This window comes from Ixodes scapularis, unplaced genomic scaffold, assembly GCF_016920785.2.
Source record: "Ixodes scapularis isolate PalLabHiFi unplaced genomic scaffold, ASM1692078v2 PGA_scaffold2__306_contigs__length_199485367, whole genome shotgun sequence".
Taxonomy (NCBI): Eukaryota; Metazoa; Arthropoda; class Arachnida; order Ixodida; family Ixodidae; genus Ixodes; species Ixodes scapularis.
Genome location: NW_024609857.1, coordinates 64,271,217 through 64,293,052, shown reverse-complemented (window position 1 = coordinate 64,293,052; position 21,836 = coordinate 64,271,217). Strand labels below are relative to the sequence as shown.

Genomic DNA, 21,836 nt, shown 5'->3' with positions numbered 1-21,836 from the left:
ATTGCATCATAATCTAAGGATGGCAGTACTATAGTTTTATATGTGAGAAGACGTAAGGAAGGGGGAGAAAGTTTCAACGGTCTCCTGAGAGAGAAAAACTTCCGCAGAGCATTGGATGTTACGTAATCGATTTGTTTTGTCCAAGTAAAATTATGTGTAATCCACAGTCCAAGGTATATATATTGTGTGACTTCTGATAGGGGGATATTATTAAAACTGTAAACGAACTTTAAAGTGTATTTTTTGTTAGTAATACTCATAACAACCGTTCGCTCAAAGTTAATTTTCATATGCCAATCCGTGCACCATGTCGCGATATTTTTAAATGCTTTGTTTATTAAAAGTTGATCCGAAGCATTATCTACTTCTGAGTATATTATGCAGTCATCAGCGTACAATTTGATTTTCAGAGGAACATATCGTACTATGTCATTATTAACAGCCACCAAACACAAAAAACAAAAAGAAAGGAGAGGGTTCAGCACAGAAATCTGGGGAACGCTAGAGTTCACAGAAAGTCGGTCAGAACAGTGTTCACCAAAAACTACGCATTGTCCACGGTTTGAGAGATATGCAGAGATACATTTTATTAACTGTGTGTTTTTAAATATTGTGTTTGATGTGTGCATTAATTTCTCATGGGGTACCTTATCGAATACCTTCGAGAAATTGATAAAAATAGCTTCAAGTTGTTTTCTGGTGTTAATCGCCGAGGCAAAAATCGTGAATAGTTTAATTTAATTGAGTACAAGCCGAGGAACCTTTTCTGAAGCCATGTTGAGGCTTAGACAACATTTTATGCTCATCTGAGAATGCCGATAAATGAGTATATAATATATGTTCAACACGTTTACAGGCAGTTGAAGTCAATGAAATTGGACGGTGGCTCCCTATGCCTTCTCTCTCCCCGTTCTTGTGAATTGCTTTGACACTGGCGGTTCTCCAGTTGTCTCAACCCTAACCGTCGTACAATGATTTTGAAAACAAAACAAACGGATATTTCGAAACGCATTCAGCGTACCCTGATAAGAAAAATATAGGTAACATTGTCGGGCCCAGAAGACTTTCCACCCAAAACATCTTTGAAGCTTTTGAGCTCTCTTTTTTCTGTATAATTGCCGTCAACTGTGATTCCCGTTGCCACCTTGTTATCGCGGGTGAGGCATTCTTGCAGTGTTAATGTTTTACAAATGCAAACGCATTGAACAAACCTAACAAGACTTGTGCTAGTTGGTGCATGAAGCCCAGAAAACTTGTAAGCGCAAAGAGAGACGGACACAAAAAGGGGGACGCAGACACGTGTTTGTCCGCATCCCTTTTTTTCTGTTCGTGTCCAAATTGAGCGCAGAAGTTTCCTAAATTTACAAATCTATTTCGTCCGTAAATTATCTCTTCATAACAAATGTCAAAACACCGATAAATTTATATAGGATAGTGTGAAAAAAAAATTGCAAATACCGCCACCGGATTCGAATATTTGCATTATTGAATGATTACAGAAATATACGGCTGAATCTTCAGGATGTTATTTTACGAAACTTTACAGACGTATTAAAAAAAAAACGCTAAAGCTACATTAATGCGGTTTATGGAGGTGAGTTATACGAGCAGGGGGATATATTATGGGTGGATAATTGTCGCGGTGAGTCGAATGATGAACTAAATTATGTTAATTAAATTTTTAATTAATGAAGGTAAACGCATGGTTCCCATTAGAGACTTGCTGGATGCTATCGAAGACCACTGAATTGGTAATTTTTAGAAAGAATTTGAGCGCGTGAGAAGCGCAGTAGTGCGTTAACGATACCACACGTGCAACAAGCACAAGACTGGCGGTAGGATATCGCTGATGATGACTGAGACGAAAACACCGCGCAGGCACGTTATCGCACCGCGGTGGCCTTGCTCCTGCATGAGTGGCAACTTTAGTACTTCAGCGTGCTTCTGGCGTTATCCAAGTCTTCTTAAAATTGACTGATTTAGTGGTTTTTGTGGACGCTCAGCATGTTTCTAGTCGGAACCATATACGCATTTTCATTAATTAAAGATGTCAATTAAGTTAGTTCAGCTAATTCGTTTACTTATCATGGCGATTACCCCTCTATATTATGTCCGCTTGGCCGTATAACTCACTTTCACAAACCGCTTTAATGCAGTCTTCACGGATATATTTTTTAATCTGTAAAGTCTCGAAAACAAGCTGTTCATATTTATCTGTTTTTAACGATTATGGTGTGTATACATTCACAACGTTTCAAACGTTTACACGTACGTGTTTCTTCAGAAGGTGCTCAGGCTTTATATGAATGTGAAAGATTTAAAGCTATGGCACTTCAAAACCGAATAGATATTTGTTTGTTTTTTACATTTTTGCTTTAGGATGTGGTGCACAGGAAGAAACATCTAAGCCCAAGACTTTATGTGCGTTTTCAGGCTGTATCTGAAGAGAGGAATACGCTCTCTCGAAGAGGCCGTCCAGGCTCACCTCAACGCCGACTGCAGAAACGACACCGAACCGTGCGTTACGGTAAGTCCAATACCCGTAGGCGACTATGCACGCCATTTCTTCACATGCAGCGATGCTCTTCGCATCAGACTTTATGATGGGCTTTACTTGCTGACAATTGCAGCTTGCACGGCGACAAAATACATCTTCGCGAATGACAAAACCTTACAATTTAGACGTTCCGTATTTTAGCAAGATAGCTTTATACGGAAAGCCAAGCAGCACACCAGTGTTGGCCCAAATTCGACACAATATTGGATTGATTGGATTCCAATACTGAACCCAATATTAGGGTGCGAGCCGCTCCAACGTTGGACCAATGAATGTTCCGATATTAGGCCAACGACGATCCGGGGTTTCTGCCATTATTATTCCAATATTGCCATTCCAATTTATCCGATCAGAAACAAATATTTCTAACCAATATTACGCCATAATTTCCAATAATGTATTACCATAATAATCCAGGACTTCCAATATCACTGTTTAATAATGGGATGCGTTTCCGATATTGTTATCGAATGATACTCCAGAATTTCCGATTTTGGTACCCACTATTATGCCCGAATTTTCGATATTGTTATCAAATAAAGACAGGATTTCCGATATCAGTATCCAGTCAGAACCATTTTAGGGCCATGATGTTAAATAATTATATTCCTGCTCCTTGAATATTGTGTTCCAATCACAAACCAATTTTTCCAATGTAATTATCTAGTTACATACCAGTTTTCCCCAACATTGGCAACCATAATAGATCATTTTTCTAATCGTGTTAATCATTATTATCCCATATTTTAAGCTTTTAATTTAATATTATCACAGCTTTTACAATTATATTAAGCAGGATAAACTCGAACTGCGCCAATACTGGCCACCTTTTCAGAAACGTTGACAATTGCTTGGGAAAAGCATTGTTTCTATAGGTAATAGGAATACTGACGAACGAAGATTTATCGAATCATATGTAGCTTTTTATATCTTTATACGGATGATGTCAGATATTATAAAAGTAAAGTCATTTATGTTTGCCTTACCATAAGAGACAACTAACACGTCGAATATATTAATTATCCTCATTTATTTCATCAATGACATTACCCTGTTAAAGAACTAATGAATGTCGGTTCTTTTAGTCAACTGCAAATCAGCCAAAGTAACAAAGACGACAAATTCATGTCCCTTTAAAGCATGAACGTGACACTTAGCTGCAAAATCACACTGATATTTTTTAAAACATTGATGCCTTGGAAAACTTTGTTTCCAAAACGGAAGGTGTTTCTGCAGGATTTCCAGCTTGATGAGAAGATAACTCCCAGGTCGCGAAATGAAAAGAGTTACGTTACACAAGTAAAAATCTGAGCTTATACAATAATTTATCAAAAGGTGTTGTTATAATGGAAAACAAGAGCAACAACAGAAGAGAAGGTGATTATCCGCTAAAACAGCGAAGGGGTTTTTCTTTCTTAATAATTCAGATCGGGCAGGTGGTTTACGCAGAACGAACCTCACGTCTTGTGAACAAAGAAAACATGACGCGATTAAAATATATGTTCACGTAATAATAGTTCTGCCTTTTATTGGGCGAAAGAGCATTATTACAGAGATAAAATATTTAGGAATTGTTACTGTTTCCATCTATTAAACTTGTCGAAGAAAACAAAAAATAAAGAAATAATAAGACACAAGCCTTTCCAGGAGAAGAAATAAATCGATCCGTATAGATTCATAAGCGACTGGATAAAGGCAGGCACATCTATCTCAATCATACGCATTCGTGTGTACGTTAGACACGTCATCACATACTCGTTTAGTACTTCCCTTTTGAAAGACCCTTATATGTGATAGAACACTGCTTATTTGAGAATACTTAATTAATTCTTTCGTCAGATATGCAAGAAAGACAAGAATTCGATCTGAACAAAAACGTATAGGTAACCCATCCTCAGTTATACAGATTGGAAGAAAGCAGTAATAACCTCGAAAATTGAAAGCGAGCAGATTTGTACGCAAGTGCTTGGTTACGTAATAATTAATTGCAAAAAAACAAGACAAATTAAACAAATCTACTTATTAGTTCTTAGAGGATACTGACAACACACGAAAAGCACAGCTGTCAAATTGAAGTTTAGGGTTTTTACGTGCCAATCCAACGAAGGGCTTCTGGCGCGTTCCGGCGGAGGACTTGCGATGATTTCGTCCATCTGGTGACCTTTTTTGACGGGCAACCTAAACCTCGATTAGAGGTAACACCTCCTAGAAAAGAAAGCTTAAGTTCTGAATTTTCTTCCGCCACTAACGAAGGCGACCGAAAGTAGACCCCAGATTGGAGACGAGTGCTGCGTAAGTGTTCGTTTTGAACACGTGTCTAATCTGTAAGAACGCGACTCCGGGCCGAAAGCTGACGCCGTTGTCGTGGTCAATTTTTTGCTTATACGATGTGTTTCGTTAGTGACGCAGGAAAATTCAGCACTTAGGCTTTCTCTTCTTGGATGTGTTGTAGAGGGCGCCTTCTCCTCAATAAGTCTCCGTTATATTTAGCCAACGCGTCAGCTCACGGCCTTGAGCATTTATGCGTGTAATGCGCGAGTTTCCTTCCAAAAAAAAAGATTCACTATAAGACAAGATCATGCGTCTGTGCCATTCCCTGCATTGTAGAGACTCGTGATGAATATAAGCACCGTGATATCAGTCTGTACTTGTTTTGCTCGCCTAAAGCCCTACTCACTTCTCTAAAAAATACTAAAAATAATAATAAGGCACATTTTCTGTTTACCATTTTTTGAAAGAACACTGCTAGCCAGTTCTTGATCGCTCCTTCAATGTATGCATTTTTGTTGGCGAAGTAAATGCGATCGCGTATGTCGCGAGCGCGAATGCTTGGTTTCAGCTGACGAGCGCATACTCGCCAGCTGAAACAAAACCCTTCTCATATCTAACAGATAGCAACGTCACCAAATGACAGTGGTAGAAAACTTAAAATGTCGCAGCTAATGGTTTGTTCATTTCACCTTAGTATAAATTGCTAGCGAATCTTATCGATGTTATCACAGTATTGAGCAAGAACAGTTTTATGGAATATTTTAGGCGAATAGTTAAACATGGTAAGGACTGCGTTAACAAAATAAATTCACAAACCTGACAAGTGCGAACGTCAACACTCACAGAGGTATCGCAGACACATCTCTTGAACCTTTCTCTGTTGGTAATCCAATGCTTTGCACAAGGGACGCTGGTATCTTAGGTGAAATATCTGGCTCGCCCTCAAACACAGCTTCTGCAGTGTAATTTCCTCACGCCGCGGTGGTGGCGCGCCGGACGCACTTCCGGTCTGGGGCGGTGTGCAGAAGTCGCCGTGCCAGACATGCATTCCTGTGTTCCTTTGGAAGAAACGAGACAAAAAACCTGCCTTCTCGTCAAAATGCTGCGATGGGGGCTGTACCAAGAGAGTCTGGAAATGTTTGAAGATCAGTTTTCATGTGTTTTTGCCCCCTCCGTTCGTCCGAGGACGTGGATAGTAGCCGTGAAAGGGGCAAACCAGACGCTGTCGAACTACGATTTCGTCTGAGGGCAACACTTTGTGGTCGCCAGATGTATTTGCTTTGTTCCAACATGAACGAGAGAAAACCGCCAAGTTGTCCGGACCACCCACGGGTTCAGTGCGTATTCAAATTCACACGGCCGCCTGATCATTCGAAATTTCGTCTGCTCTTTCAAACTTGTCTGGTTTTGTCGTCTGCTCGTTCAAACAAAAGCGGCCCGTCGACCAAACTTTGACCCGGTGATTGCAATAAGAAGTAATTGCAGGCCTCAAAAGACTTAAGTAGGCTCGGTGTAAACAGTAGATACAAGATGTTGATCATTGGTACCGGTTGCCATCACTGACTTGTTACGCTTGGTCTGTTCCCGCTTCCGATTTTCAGTATCGACGTCGATCATCGCCGTTACCTTCTACACTTTTGCAGCACGAGCGACGTCGCGACCGAAAATAGCTAGAAGAATCTCATCATGGTTTTGGCGTCCATTCTGCGGCGTTCATGCGAATGAATCGCCGCACGTCAAATTATTTACGGAAAGTTTAGCGGCATAACGAGCCTTGACAATTTCGCTCAGGTGATTAAAGTGGTAAGACATTGCGATGAGGATGTAGAATCGACAATTCCAACGCGAAAAAGAGTATGCATACTCACACAGACGCCGACAACGTGACATTCGAATGGTTTGTTGATGCGGGACGCGGTGCTTCTTGCCGGCACTCCATTGCGCATCCGTTCGAACTGTCGTCTGCTCTTTCAAACTTGGCTGCTTTTTGTCGTCAGCTCGTTCAAACGACAGCGGCCCATAAACCAAACGTTGAGCCGGTAATTGCGATAAGAACTAAGTGCAGGCCTCAAAACACTTTTGAAGGCTGGTTGGGGTGAGTAGGCTAAGTGTAAACAGATACAAGAAGATACCGATCACTGTTACCAGTGGCCATCACCGGCTTGTAATGCCCGATTCTACTTGCGGTTTTCAGTATCGACGTCCACCATCTCAACTACGGTCCACGCTTTTGCAGTCCGAGCGGCGTCGCGACTGAAAATAGCGAGCAGAATCTCATCGTGGAAGTCAGGCTTTTGCGCCCATTCTGCGGCGTCCACGTGAAATGAACCGCCGCACGTGACATTATCCACGCAAAGTTTTGCCTGGTTAGTTTTGCTGAAGCCGCTCAAGTGGTCAGACATTGTTAGGAGGACGTAGAATCAACAATTCCAACGCGAAAAAGAGCACGGGGACTCCCACCGACGCCGACAACAACGCAATTCAATGGTTTGTTTATGGGCGACGGCGGGCTTCTTGCCCACCATCCACCGCGCATGCGCGGCGCCGGTGGCGTCCGCTAGGGGCGCTCTGGTTTGTTTGTAAACATGAGTTGGTGTATAGGAAGATTTTTTTTACAGCGAAGCTGTTATGTGCTAGGATCTCGGAAAATGCGTCCATGGATGTTAACACAAAAACTTCCATTTAGACGGCGCTCCTTCGTCCCGATTGGTCGTGGCAAGTATAAATAAAAATAGGGGGCAACGCGGTGAGTCAGCCTTCCTTGGCATTATTAGATAGTGAGGTCCTGATTCCTTGTTATCATCTACGGTCACCGACTTACCTCAGCTAAGAGTGCGCTGTGACGAGGCTGAGGGCAGAACGCTTCGCTCTAACCTTCTTTTTTTTCGCTTCCACGATACTGATAAAACGATTTGGGCTCTTCATCAGCATCGCTGATAAAGAGCTCGAGTCACTGAAGAACATAACGTAGTCGTATACCAACACGTATACGTGTACCAATGACCAACACCAGAACGTGTATTGATCTTACGTTCGAAGTCAAAATACAACCATTGGCGGTTTACCATAGTGACCATAAGGCAGTGATCACTTTAGTTACTAAGAACTAAATAAAGACAGTTAAATAACGAAGTCGTGTTCGTGTCTTCATTGCAGTCATATGTAAATCGTATGGATGTCGTAAAGCTGTAAGGTTGTCGTAAAGATAACAGCTTCGCTGGTCCTTCATCTTCACGTGAAGTGGATGGGCTCTACAATTGTTTAATAGCGTAAATGGGACAAATATTTTTTTTTGTTGATTTTACGAAAATATTTTTTTTTTGTGCGATATTTACGCCGTTCGATTCAATTGAGGTGGAGGTGACGGCCTGCTCTAAGTCAAGCCCACAGATCAGTGCCCCGCCTATCACTGCTGGATTGGCTTGGCTGTTCTGCAGAACACGCTCGGAAGCCAAGTGTCTCACTACGTCTCCCTTTCGTGACATTCGGTGCGTCTAATCTGGCATCTGACACCGCCTGCTAGTCGTGCGAACAGACACGCGTCAGCAAGGCCCGGCAGTCTCTGGTATCGTCTGCTATTTCAGCACCGTCTTTCGTCGTCTGCAATGCCTGTTAAACCCCTGTAAGACGGGCACGTTAAGGGCCTCTAATGACTGCCTAATATTTGACAACATTGGAAGCCCATTGTTACTTCATTGGAAGTAGTATACATGTTATGCAGTAAGGTGACAATGGCTACCCAGTTTTTGACAACGTTGGAAGCTTGTTAGCACTCCATTGGAAGTAGATTCCAATTTATCGAGTGGGGTGCCTGTGACTGCGCAAACCTGGAGAACATTGAAGGCCAACTAACATTTAAATTGAAGTAGTATCCAATTTATCCAATGTGGCGCCAATGACTAACCGATATTGGACAACACTGGGAGCCAATCGGTGCTTTATTTAAAATGATATCCAATCTATCCAATGGGTGCCAATTACTTCCCAATATTAAACAACATTTGAAACCGCTTGGCGCTTCGTTGGAGGTGGTATCCAATTTATCCTATGGGGTGTCAATGACCGCCCATTATTTGACAACATTGGATGCCCATTGACACTTTATTTTAAATGGTGTCCAATTTATCCAATTTGGTGCCAATGAGAGCACAATATTGGAAAACACTGGAAGCCTATTGGCACTTCATTAGAAGTGATATCGAATTTATCCAATGCTGTGCCAATGTCTGCCCAATATTTGAAAACTTTGATGCCCATTGGCACTTTATGTAAATGGTATCTCATTTATCCAATGGTGTGCCAATGACTGCACGATATTGGGAAACATTGGAAACCCACAAGCACTTAATTCGTTGTAAGTTGTATGTAATTTATCTAATGGGGTGCCAATGGATACCCAATATAAAACTACACTGGAATCCCATGGAACTTTATTGGAAGTGATATCCGTTTATCCGTTGGGGTGCCGATGGCCATCAAATATTGGGCGCCATTGGAAGCTCACTAGCACCAGATTTGAAGTTATTTCTAATTTATCCAATGGAATTCCATTTGATTCCCAATATTGGTCAAGACAAAACTTGTTTGTTTTAGGCACCCGCTGAAGTAGGCGGATCTATCAGATACCGTAGCGCTGAATACTTCCAGCTATAGTTCTTGTGGTTATTAACCTCTTGAGTATGTGAAAAGCGGTAAAACACCTGGGGAATTTACTTCGACAGTGACTTGTCATGGTGTACTCATGTGATGTATTAATGTAAACGACTAAGAAGCGTGTCGTGGTGTCTTTGCGTTGTGAAAATGCTCTTGCCGCTTTCTGTTACAAATATGATAACACAATCTTTCGCATATAGTTACTTACGGCACGGTATAACCATTTCTTCAGCCTGCTTCCTTTATTGGCGCGCCAGAGCAGAATCATTTTTGAAAGAAAATTTGAAAAGTGTTGCGTTTGATAGGCCCGGATGTTTCACGAACTTAAACTCCCGTCTTGTGAGGGGATTAAAAAAAAAAACAGTCGTCTTACTGCACTTCTGGTGTCCTGAGTGTAAAACACCATATCTGCAGCAGCGACCAATAAGACTTTCACTTCGTTTCAATGTGCAGCGCACCAGAACGTGGTCTGGTGAGTGTACGCGAACATTCTGTGTACCAGATGCTTTCAAAAAACTACCAGCGTCATTTCTTTCTATAACATCTAAAAAGAAAATTAAAAAAAAAAACAAAATAAGAACAGTGAGTTTGCATTTTCTATTTCATTGTGTTATAATGTACCAAATGTTTATTTCCTTTTTTTTCTCTTGTCAAAGTTTTCTAGTTCTTCTGAAGCATGTTATCGAGTGTAAATAGATATACCCAATTTTGAATTATACCGTGATTTTGCCACCTGCCAAGCTAGGTGCACAAGCCTCTGAGGCTTATACCGGCTCGTAAGTTGGATATAGTACATCGTTACTCATGAAAATTAAGCTATGTTGCATGGTCATAGAGAGGATAAAGGAGGCCAATCATGGCCCTATCTTTCCAATACATTTTCAATATCGGTTACAGAGAGGTCACCATGATAGACCTCTATTTCCAAGATATTCCCAATAGTGGCACAATGGCTTGTGCTGCTTGGGGAACCTCCATAGACCCTGTGGTGTTGGTCGCAACTCATGACGTCACAACGTCACGTGACGTCATGGTGCCACGTGGTGTCTCGTGAAATGATGTAGCGCGTCATGGTGTTGCGTGATGTTACAGTGTCACGTGACGTCGGATTGTCACAAACGTCCCGCTGTGGTTACACTTTTGGAAAATATGTTCTAGATTGACCAACAAACTAGGATTGAGCGCGAATATATTACTGCAGTCAAATTCCAAATTAGCGAACGGTGAACATGCTTCAGATGATCTGCTTTCGACGACTTCCAGGGACTGTTAATAATTATGTCAAGCGTTAGTAGGCGCTATTGTTTTGAAGCCACTACAAAATTAGTTTTATTTTTTTTAAGTATACGGACATGGCTTTTTTCAGATGTATTTTAATTTGAACTTTCTATGTGCAGCAGATTACATAAACAATCTGACACCGCACGATATGTTGCAAACCATGATGCTGGCTCTGTTTTCTTTTTTTTTGTGGAGCTGTGGGTCTAATATTCCGGTTCGTGACAGAAAGTGATAAAATTCACTGTTGAAGTTGAAAATATGTATAATACACTGGATTAATAAAATGCGCGTAATATGTGGCTAAGATTAAAAAATAAAGTTGGGCCCGATTGAGAACATTTAGTACTTATATTTTCAAGACGACTGCACCACCTTGAAAGTCTTAACGAGGAGCTTACTTTGGTGTAGGGAAGTGACAATTATAACTCTTAATATTTATGCCGAAGGTGGATGATTCGGTGGTCGACAATCGGCTAGTTTTTGTAACTGGCTAACAAACAAATCGTTTGTATTGTCCCTAGATAATGGATTACAATGAGACGTATCAGGACATTCCAAAAAGTGCTACCAAGTTTTCTCGGATCTTGACAACCTTTGCCTGCAGCTACGCCCTTTGTGGGGACATACCCAAGGTGAGCGTCGTATATAATACGCGTAGCTAACAAAGCAAAAAAAAAAAAAAAAAAAAAAAAATTACGTAGGTAATGCAATTGTTTTTTGAAGCGTATAATGTTTTTATTCAAAATTAATATTTTTTTTTTATTTAGACAGACGTCTAGGAGGATGGGAAAAGAGACGACTCATGCCGCCTAAATAGGCCCTATCCCGCTGTACCGTTTAGCAGCACAGCAGCAAAATCAAACCAAAAAGCAAAACGTCGCTGAATCTAAATTTTAATGGACATGAAATGCTATTTAGCATTGTACAAAATAATAATTTTACAGTAATACATTATATACAATAACAAAGTTAGTTCACTATTTTTTCTAAGAGCTAAAATATGTTCTCTTGAAATTGAGCTTGAGGTGATTATCTTACCATGCTTGGTTTCAAAGACTCCCTGGTAGGCATTGTTTACTCCCAAAAGAGTTACTGAACTAGCCAAGTTGAGTGGTAACTAGCGTAACCACAGAAAATGGTATATTGTGATGATCTGTTCGTTGACGCAATGCTTTTTGTCTCGTTTGCGCTCCTGTAAAGGTTTATAAAAATAAGACGTGTTAACGCAAGTAAATTATTTCTCGCTTGCTTTATAGGAAAAGCAGGTGCAGAAAGACTCTCCCGTAAAGTACTTCCAAGCCATCAAGAACAGCGTAGAAGTCGACGGCATGAAAAATGCCCACGTAAGTTCACAGAAGAGAAATGCAATAACACGTTCGGAGCCTAAACCTATATGATGTGTGGTAGTAATCTGATTGGTGCTGGTGAACTGATAAAACTTCGCAAAGGGAACGCAGCACAGTTACGACTGTTGCACCATTGCCTTTTTTTAAGGCTTTTAGGCTAAGATAAATGTGCCGCACGCTTAGAAAGGGATGTTGGACATCGCTTGAACTCTCTTCCAGCATTAATGCTCTTCTTCCAGGGTGATGTTAAAGATCGGCTGCTTTTTATGCCTGCCACGTTTAATTACCACTTCTGCAGTGGGACGTTAAAGTAGTGTAACACAAGTCTCAGTGACGTTTTTGTGTTTGTGCAGATTTTTGAAAGTAATTGCATTCTAGACAACCTCCGGTTTCAAGCCGCGTGAGAAAATTCAACCATCAAACAAGGGAAAGCAACGTCCTCGCCACGTTTAGCGCAACTAGCCTTCTGTGATTAAGCTTCGTTGTGGGGTTCATGATTCTGAGTTGATATGTCCAGCCCCAGTGATTCTGGGCAATAGGTGAGCAGCGGTCATACTCTCTCTAAATCCGGTGCCTCTATTTCCTATGCAAAATATTTTTACGTCAAATCAGAAGAATTAGTTCTAGAACCTGTAGGATTGGAACAATAACTCTTTTTTATTTATATACAAGATATAAACCAGCGGTTCTTCGGCATATTAGGCGCCCGTAGAAATGATTTTCTCAATGTACTGCGCTGCAATTTACTGCAGACGTGCAAGCAGGTGGTAGAAGTTTACAGTGAAAGAATCAAGGAATGAACTTACCTCGTTCGAAAAAACAAACAAACAGACGCCTGTTCTGGGCAGTCTACGCCGCCATTTCGCAGACGACGCACGCCTAGGGAGAAGCACTGCCGACAGATGGCATACGCCGCGTCGAGGGAGCGCCGGCCGATTCAGGTTATGATAGCAGACGATCCCACAAATGAAGCCGAACCGGCCGGCGCTCGATGATGATGACGTTGCGGTTCTTTCTTTTAGGAACGGATGGGCTCAATCTGAGTTCGTGCCCAAGCCTGGAACCCTGTGGGCCTTAATGGCCCCTTATGTACAGCTTTTCCACCAGTCCAAAAGCTTTTTTTTTTTTTTTTTTTGATGGACTTTACAGTAGGCTTGTGCAGACTGCTGGAGATCACGTTCAATTTTGTAGTAGGCCTGTCTTCATGTTCTCCCCGCCCTGTTTCGACGGGTTGCTGCGGTTTCATTGTCGGTATAAGGAAGTCCAACGCTTCAGCGAGCGTCCAGGGTATCCGAGGTTGTGATCCGTTGTCCTGTGACCGAGTAGGCTGGAGACTGGCACAATCAAGAACGATGTGTGCCTCCGTTTCGTCATGGGCACCGTACGCCCTGCTCACACTTGTGGTCACAGTGTCGTAGAACCGCCGCGTGTAAGGCAGCGTCCGGAGGGCCCCACTCTTGCTTCAAACAACAGGCGACTGCCTAGAGTCTGTGGCAGTGCACCCTGGTCTCGAAAGTGATGGTCTGCTTGTGTATCACGTACTCATACTGCGTCGACATGGTTTGGGCGTCTTGAAACCACTGCTTGGTCTTTTGGTCACAAACCTTTTTCAGGAACTCTGACTCGCACATTTTTGCCATCGACGCTTGTACGGGGTTAGAAAACAAATCTGTACTTGCGTTCAAACTGATAGAGGTGCTTCTGTCAAAGGGTTCGCAATCCAGTTAAGTGGGTCTACGTGAAAAGTCTCTTGGCCCAACGGCAGCTGTCCATATGGCGAAGGCGTCCGTCGTAGGCTCTTTTGCTGGTCACCTCTCGAGCTTCGAAGGTCACCCTAAACGGCCTCATTGTCAACTGCCCCATGGTAGCCGAGAGCCTGACGCCGGACCTCTCTTTGCCGACGCTCCATATGGGCGCGTATATCTGCTGCCGCCTTCCACAGTTCTCTAGACGCAATGAATTTGTTACAACCCCACAAGTTGCGTTTTCGGAGGATGTTGGCTCCTCGGATAGATGCTTGGCGAAGGTGTGTGTGATGCATTTGCAAATAGTTTTCGATGTTTGACAGCGTGATGCCCAAGTACTTGTGCAAATGAAGTACTGGGAAACTGTTTCCTTCGAGTCGAAGAGTGCCAAGTGTTATCTCGTGTGGTCCCGCAAATACCACAGCTGCTGACTTGCTGGTGTTAAATTTCAAACCAAGCTCTGTAGCCTCCTTGGTGCACATGTCAAGCAGCTGTTGCATATCGCACACTGAAGCCGCCGTCAGAAGCACATCATCGCCGTAATTCATTCCCAAAGCACCGTTTCGACGCTGTCTTCGTGCTTTGTTTGAACCAGCGAGAAGCCAAGTCCTGATCGGATGAGTTGCTTCTCTAGAACGGCCACGTACAACGTATAAAACAGAGGAGATAGGGGGCGTAACTGGTGTAGTCCCCTCGTCAGCAGCACATCTTCAGAGTTAGCCCCACCTGGCTGTGCCCTAACCTTGTTGCCATGGTATAGGCGGTAGATAAGTGCGGTATAATGTGGGCGCATGTCTAGCTGTTCCAGTTGGCAAATGAGCCGGGCATGAGGAAAGTCGTATGACTTTGCGATGTCTAGAAAACAACATATGGTGCTCCTGTTTTATTTTCCGGCCACTTCGATACATTGTGTGAGGGTAAAGAGTTGATCTTTCTATCAACATCCCCGTCAAAAGCCTCCTTGAAGCTCCGTAAGTGGCCCCTCTTCCTCTGCCCATGAGGTCGTGCGCTCTTTTAAGATGTGTGCGAAAGTAAAGCGTGTGAGAGTAAAGAGTTAATCTTCCAATGAACGTCCCTGTCGAAAGCCTTCTTGAAGTTCCGTAAGTAGCCCCTCTTCCTCCGCCCATGCGTTCATGTTCTCTTTCGTGGTGTGTTCGAAAGCCCTATATATTGTGCTAGTCACGGTTAGTGGTCTATAGTTCCTGAGGCACTCGCATCGCAGCCTCTTTTCGGAACCAGAGAGACTTTTCCGCACCTCCAGTTGCGAGGAATGGCTTTCGTTCCAGAGCCAATGTCATCGAATATTTCTGCGAGTTGATCTCTAGAATTTTCCCCATGGCTTTGAAAACGGTTGCCGGAATCGCGTCTAATCACCTGAGCGGTACTGCTCTTGATGTGAGCCAGCGCACGTATCGCTGACACTCTGCCGATTGTCACACTGTTAATATCGTCCGTTGTACAGCCGGCACACTGCTGGGGGCGGGGATCTTTAAAGTGTACTGCTCCCGGAAGCGAGAGCACTTCTATCAGATGATCGATGATGATGATGATGATCCGGCTTTTCCCTTTATAACGGGCGAGCTTGAAGAGTTTTTGTGCCCTAGCCAAAAAGCCTATAAGCTTCTGTTCTTCTAAATTTTCTTCCATTAGTGTCCCAGTCACACTTTCGCCCTTCGCACGCACTGTAAGGAACAGATGTCATGTCTGTCTTGTGGAGGGGCGTCTACTTCGCCCGTATAGAGGTTGTCTGAGTCAGCCGTCGAATTAAAACCCAGTGCATACTCTAGCATCATCTCCTTCGACGTGGCGTGCGCCATCTGTCGGCAGCACATCTTCCTACGCGTGCCTCCTTTGCGAAGAGGTGCCGTAGATTGCTCGAAACAAGTTTCTTGTTGTTGTTGTTTTTTCTTTCTTTTTTGCACCAGGTAAGTTTATTTCTCGATTTTTTTTACTGTAAAATTCCGCCACCTGCTTGCCCCTGTGTAGTAAATTGCAGCGCAATACGTTGAGAAAGCTATTTTTGCGGGCCGTCTAAAGTACCTTAAAACGTTAGTTTACATGCTGTATAAGAGATGGGGTTTGGAAGCCCTTTTACTTTCCTGGCGAATACTGATATTATCCGAGCATATCTCAGCAGTCCCGTACACTTGTTTCTTTTTTATAGGCATTGTTGTTTTGCCGATAATATTTGTAATAATGAGATCCCACGGATGCACCGTATGCTACCTTCTGTTCATCGCGCATTTATCACATTACGTTTTGCTCCTTACTCTATGTGTTTGTAATTGTTACATGAACATTTTCTTTCCTTTACGGTCTCGTACTCGTGCTTACTTAGACAATCCAAGTTCTATTTCTTTGGTACTCAAACTCCTATTAAAATATCAATATCCGCAAACCTGATTTGTGCATACGCTCATATATGTGTTGAATTATTTATATCCCCAGAACTCTCTACTTTGTTCTGTATCGGTCGAAATTCGCACATTTTTGGATTCACTTGACAAAACAAATACACCTATATCTATATATTTATGCTGCTATTTTTTCCATGATCATCCGGCCCAGCTCAAAGATGCTGTAGCCCAAGTGTCTATGTATGCTCTTCTGGAGAAAGATCTAAAAAAAGGGAAAACCTGGGATGAACTCAAGGTGGGCAAGCAACTCATTCACTTCCGCAAGTGAGTTACATTTTTTTTTGAGTATATAAATGACTAATGAACTCTATCTTATAAACAATGTTTCTTGTTATTAGCAGAACAAACAGGATGACAAAATAATCTCTGGAGAAGGAAAAGGAATTATTTTCGTCATTCTTGTCCAGCTCTCTTGCACCTTTGCATTTAATTGCATTATAATTAAAAAGGATGACAATATGCATATACTAGCTTTAAGAATGCCCCTGCATCTTGTTCACCGCAAAACGCTTGATAAACAAATCACTAAAATATACGATGCGAGTTCGGCGAACGAAGATGCTGATACTATATAACTAGATCTAAAATGAAAAGGACGTTTCACATGCTCACGTCACGCTCAGTGTGATATCTCAGAAGTCTTTTATCAAGTCGAATTATAATTTTAAGGTTTTCATTCACCAAAGTCCCCCCCCCCCTCTCTCTCTGTAAATCGCAGTTACTGGGTCTCCAGGTGTTTCGAAGAAAAGTAGGCGCACATACATTCTTAGAGTGTACACCCGCCGGCAATATGAAGGTGAACACCTCACCTGGTTTCTTGCCTGTTTTACGGCTCCCTAAAGCTGTATTAACTCCTATTGTCTCAAATGGTACGTGGCTTGGGGTCTAAACTTTGCGTTCTAGCCCTCTTCTGGAACAGAGCTTGTTTCAAAACTTGCAGGAGCGTCAAAAACATGAAGAGGGCTGTTCACCTTCATATCGCTCACGGGTTACACAGCTTCTCATTGCTTATCACGCGGGCGAAAAATGCTGAGTCACTCACTGGGTTGTGAACGCATGCGCGGCCTCTGATATTTGGCACAAGAGAGATACAAGCATGCTCAGAGCGTGGGATACAGTTCAGTAAACAAAGAGAGCAGTGCCCAGAAGGCTAGGATTAAAAGTGTTTATACCGCGAACTATTTCCAACTCGAACTCCCTATAGATGGCGGGGCGGTAGTCGCAAGATGGCGGAAGAGACGGAGATAGATTCTCCAGGATTTCCCGTGCGCCTGCTGGCTGACGCTGATCAGTCTGCTAAAAGTAATTTGTTTGACTACAAATACGAAACGGTCAGGGTAGGAACATATCACAGGTGAGAGATATGGCATGCACAAAGAAACTGAACATGTTGATTTTTTAAAAGTCGCAGAGGGGAGGAAATCAATTTCCATATTATCGCACTCGTTTGTTTCGTTAAAACTGCACGATGCACGAACGCACTGACCAGAACCATGTGGGGACAGCAGCACCAAGGCCGACAATCTTTGTCACCGTCTCCGCCGTCGTCCAGTGGTATACCAATTGTCAACAATACTGATTGCTGGAGGGTTCTACCTTAGTTCATGCAATGGTGGTTTGAGTTATATATTTTTTTTAATATTTCTACGAAAGCTATAAAAGCTATAAATGACTTGTCTTCTGGAGGAATATTACGCCATATACGAACGCTCTAGAGTCTAGCTAATTGTTTCGTAGGTATACAAAATTCAGAAGCTGGAGTCGTGGAAAACAAAAAGTTAACAATTGACTAAACGGTTGAAGTACAGGCGAGCTGGTGGATGTTTACCATGTTGCAACTAAACCCGAGACTGGGTATGAAATAGAAACTTAAACGTAGAAGGGACAGAAAACAGGGAAGAAGAGATGTTCTCTTCTTCCCTGTTCCTTCTCCCTCCTACGTTTAAGTTTCTATTTCACAGCCCAGTCTCGCGTTAAGATGCAACATGGTAATGATGTGACATCATAGTTCGGACCACCGTTTTTTCGTACAAACGCTGTACACAAACAAGATACAAATACAAGTTATTATGGATAACCTACTCATCTTGCCAGTAGAGGCCAGGGATTAGTCGACATGTTTCTATATTAGATTCAACGTCAATCTACAAGTTCAAATGTCGCACGGTAATGCAAAACAAATAATGCCCCCCCCCCTTCCAGTGTAAATGACTCCCTACTTTAGACCCTGTACCAGTAGTTTCTGTTTCCAGGGAACAGAAGCTATACCGAGGGGACTCGTTTGAGACCATTGCGGCATCCGGACCCAACAGTGCCATCGTGCACTACTCTCCGACTGCTCAAACCAACAGGAAAGTAGACAAGGACCAGATGCTCCTCGTCGATACTGGCGGGCAGTACTTGTAAGCAGATATTCTTCGCACCAGTCAATACTCTTGCGATTTCTAGTGAAAGATCTTGTTTCAAAGGTTCTAATGGTTATTGCTTAGCTGGACAAACACTCGTAAAGCGGCAAGATATATTTTCCCGTGTTTCAAATGCATGGTGAAGTTTTTATATGTCCTGTATTAATATAACGTTTGTTGTAAGCACATCTCACTTCCCGCAGAACACTCGTAAGTAAAAAAAAAAATGTTTTAGATGCGGAGCATCTCTTGCTCGGGCTATGCCCCGCGGCGTCGTAGTCCGCACTCACACTACGCATGCGCAACTCTCCTCGCTGCGCGTGCGTTCTCTCTCTCTCCAACAGCTGCGCGAAGTGCACGCAGCTACCAGCTGCTTCCCTCTCTCCAACAGCTGCGCGTGCGTTCTCTCTCTCTACAGCAGTTGCGCGAAGTGCACGCAGCTACGAGCTGCGTGCACTTCGCGTGCGTTCGCTTCTACTCACACCGCGCGCGCAGGCGCAACTCTCCTCCTCTAGTTTCCTCTCCTTCAAGTGTGAATATAAGCAGGGGTTGCGCGCTGCGCGCGTTCAAGAGGAGGAAGTGGCCGAGTGGGGGCTAACGCGTCTCAGCTCGGAGCGTGGAGCGAAAGCTTGCGCTGGGAACCTCCTGGGTTCGAGTCCCCGCCACCCCCGCCCGTTTCGATCTGGATGAGTTTCGTACCGGCACGCGTTCGTGTGATGACTACTGCCTGATGCACGTTAAGAATCCCAGGTTAGCGGTTGTACTGCCCTGGCTAAATTTCTCATCTACAGCTAAGAGACCTATTACCCGTTGAGGCGCATCTCCATCAAGGCTGTCTAAACATAAAGAGCAAACCAATTTCTGCGCGCGTTCAGTTCACCGCTGTTGACTCCACTTCACTCCGTTCTTCCGATGAAGTGTGATGGAACGATGCTCCGCATCACCCCATGGTTCCCCTTGGGAAGATGGTGTAATTTTTTTTTATAAAAGGATTTTTATAAACGCCTCATTTTTTTTCGAGAGAGAGGAAAAAGACTTCCTTCATATAGATTCTAGCAAAAGCAAGGCTGTAATGTTTCAATTGAATTCAACAAGTTGACTATACTTGTTCGTTCCCCTAAGGGTCCTTATATTATTTACTTTGTTAATCATGTAAAATCTCTTGGTGTCTTTTTCTTGCAAATGATGTCTTGAAAGGAGCATATTTCACACGTTCGTACTTAACCTACAAAAATAGCAGGCGTTTCTATATATATATAGAAACGTTTTACTGAAAATTACAACTCTCAAAATTCATAAAACTCTTTTTTATCTTATGCGCATCTAGTATGGGGATCAACTGGTTCAACTATTCTAAATATAGTCAGAGTGTCGCAAAAAATGCTTTTCGGGCAGTAGCTAATGTTCCTTTGATTTTCCCATCATTATCTCCATTTCATATGTTCTATAACCGATGTATCAAAAATCTATTCCCCACGATTAATATTCAACATATTAGCCTCCAATAAAAGGTAAATTCAAAACATTTTTAAACCTCGCTGATCTTCGTTTGCACAGCTCAGTGTATCAAACTCGTCAGATATATCCACGGCATATTAGTCAATCGCGCACAACCTTTGGAAGTCAGAGATAAATATACACTGCCTATACTACAAAGTCATGTTACGTCCCTAGAAATTGTTGTCACCTTACTAAACATATGCGCCATACTTATTAACATTGCATAAAAGCGTACGTCATCGGTATAATTGACACGTTTTTATTATTGTTCGGGTTATTTTATCATAGTGTCGATTTGTTGTCTGCCTTGTAAGGGTACGGAGGGCTCGTCGAGCTGCATAATATCTGTTTTTTTCCTCAGTACGTCCATCGCTCATGATGAAAATAAATAATGTTTCAAAATAATCAAATTCCATTTTGGACTGGTATGTCCTTTGCAAACCGAGAGTAAAAGACATCATATCAAATTGGCTTTAATTTTATTTCCTCCATTTTGTCAAAATAAACGCTACAACTAGCCACCATGTCATTTAATGGTGTCACAAGACCTAGGCCTATTAAATAGAAAAGAAAATCGTGTCATTTTTTGGACGTGAACTCAAGCGTCCTTACATATATTTACAAGAAGAAATTCGCCATGTTATGCCCACCTGTGATGTATTATATTGGAATTTATTTATACAAGCTGATTTCTGCGGTCCCTTTAAATCTCCAATGTGTTACTTAGTTCATACTATATATTCGTAGTAATAAACAAGGCTCTTTGGGTAAAATAGCGAACGGGTGGCTTGCGCGCTTGTTGGTTGATCGACATAATGAAAGAAAGTGCAAAAAGGACGGTGCAAAGTCTGAGAAACACACACACACAGCACAAACTCATACAAAAGAACGCACACGCACACCTAGACACACACACACACACACACACACACACGCCGGATAACCGCTAACTGGCAACTGAAGTTTATTGAAGGATTCCAGCGTCACAAGAACTGCTACACACCCACACACACACTCCCATCTTATCGTGAAAAAACAAACAAACGTGACTCCATGTTAACACTTAGCGGGAAGTCATCTGTTTTAATTAACTGATGGTTCTTAAGGCGAGATACAAGTGAGCCATGCGAGCACGCGACACAAACAGGCAATGGCCAGAATCGTGTACAGATACAAAAGCTGTTCATCGATGATAAACCTAAGCTCTTTGTTCATCATATCTAAGGAGGCGACACTAGTCCTTGCCGCATGAATTTATTTTTGTCGTCTCGAGCAACTCCTTTTACAACCAATTTTCGCAACGCCCTACAACTTGCACCCTGTCCAGTTAGGGGGGAACAGCCACAGGCCTTGCGGTGCACTGGAAAGTGCGGGGGGGGGGGGGGGGGGGGAGGGGGGCGGGGAGGGATCTTGCCTGTGGCAAGCAATCTACATGAAGGCCGAAACTATTACAAACTACATACAAACATTTCTTGAGTAATGCCGCTCCATGGCACAACGGGGCGATGCTCCTATTAATCAACTTGTACTGGGCTGTATCAAAATGCAAAAGGGCCTTTGTTTGTGGTATGCACCCGCGTAGCACGTCAGTGAAACGCCTAACTTGGCACAATCTTGGAAATCCTAGTTGCCTGACGTCGGCCTAATACGGTTTTTCTACA

General features: G+C 42.8%; 1 protein-coding gene across 2 annotated transcripts in view; it reads left to right on the top strand.

The window, feature by feature from the left end:
- LOC8024148 (probable Xaa-Pro aminopeptidase P) overlaps positions 1-21,836 on the top strand; it is a 111,964-nt gene that overhangs the window by 68,000 nt on the left and 22,128 nt on the right. For both annotated transcript variants that reach the window (XM_042291903.1, XM_042291904.1), the window contains 5 exons: positions 2,434-2,527; positions 11,284-11,394; positions 12,019-12,105; positions 16,422-16,534; positions 18,523-18,672. In XM_042291903.1, the coding sequence (XP_042147837.1) occupies positions 2,434-2,527; positions 11,284-11,394; positions 12,019-12,105; positions 16,422-16,534; positions 18,523-18,672 (555 nt within the window). The remainder of the gene's footprint in view (positions 1-2,433; positions 2,528-11,283; positions 11,395-12,018; positions 12,106-16,421; positions 16,535-18,522; positions 18,673-21,836) is intronic.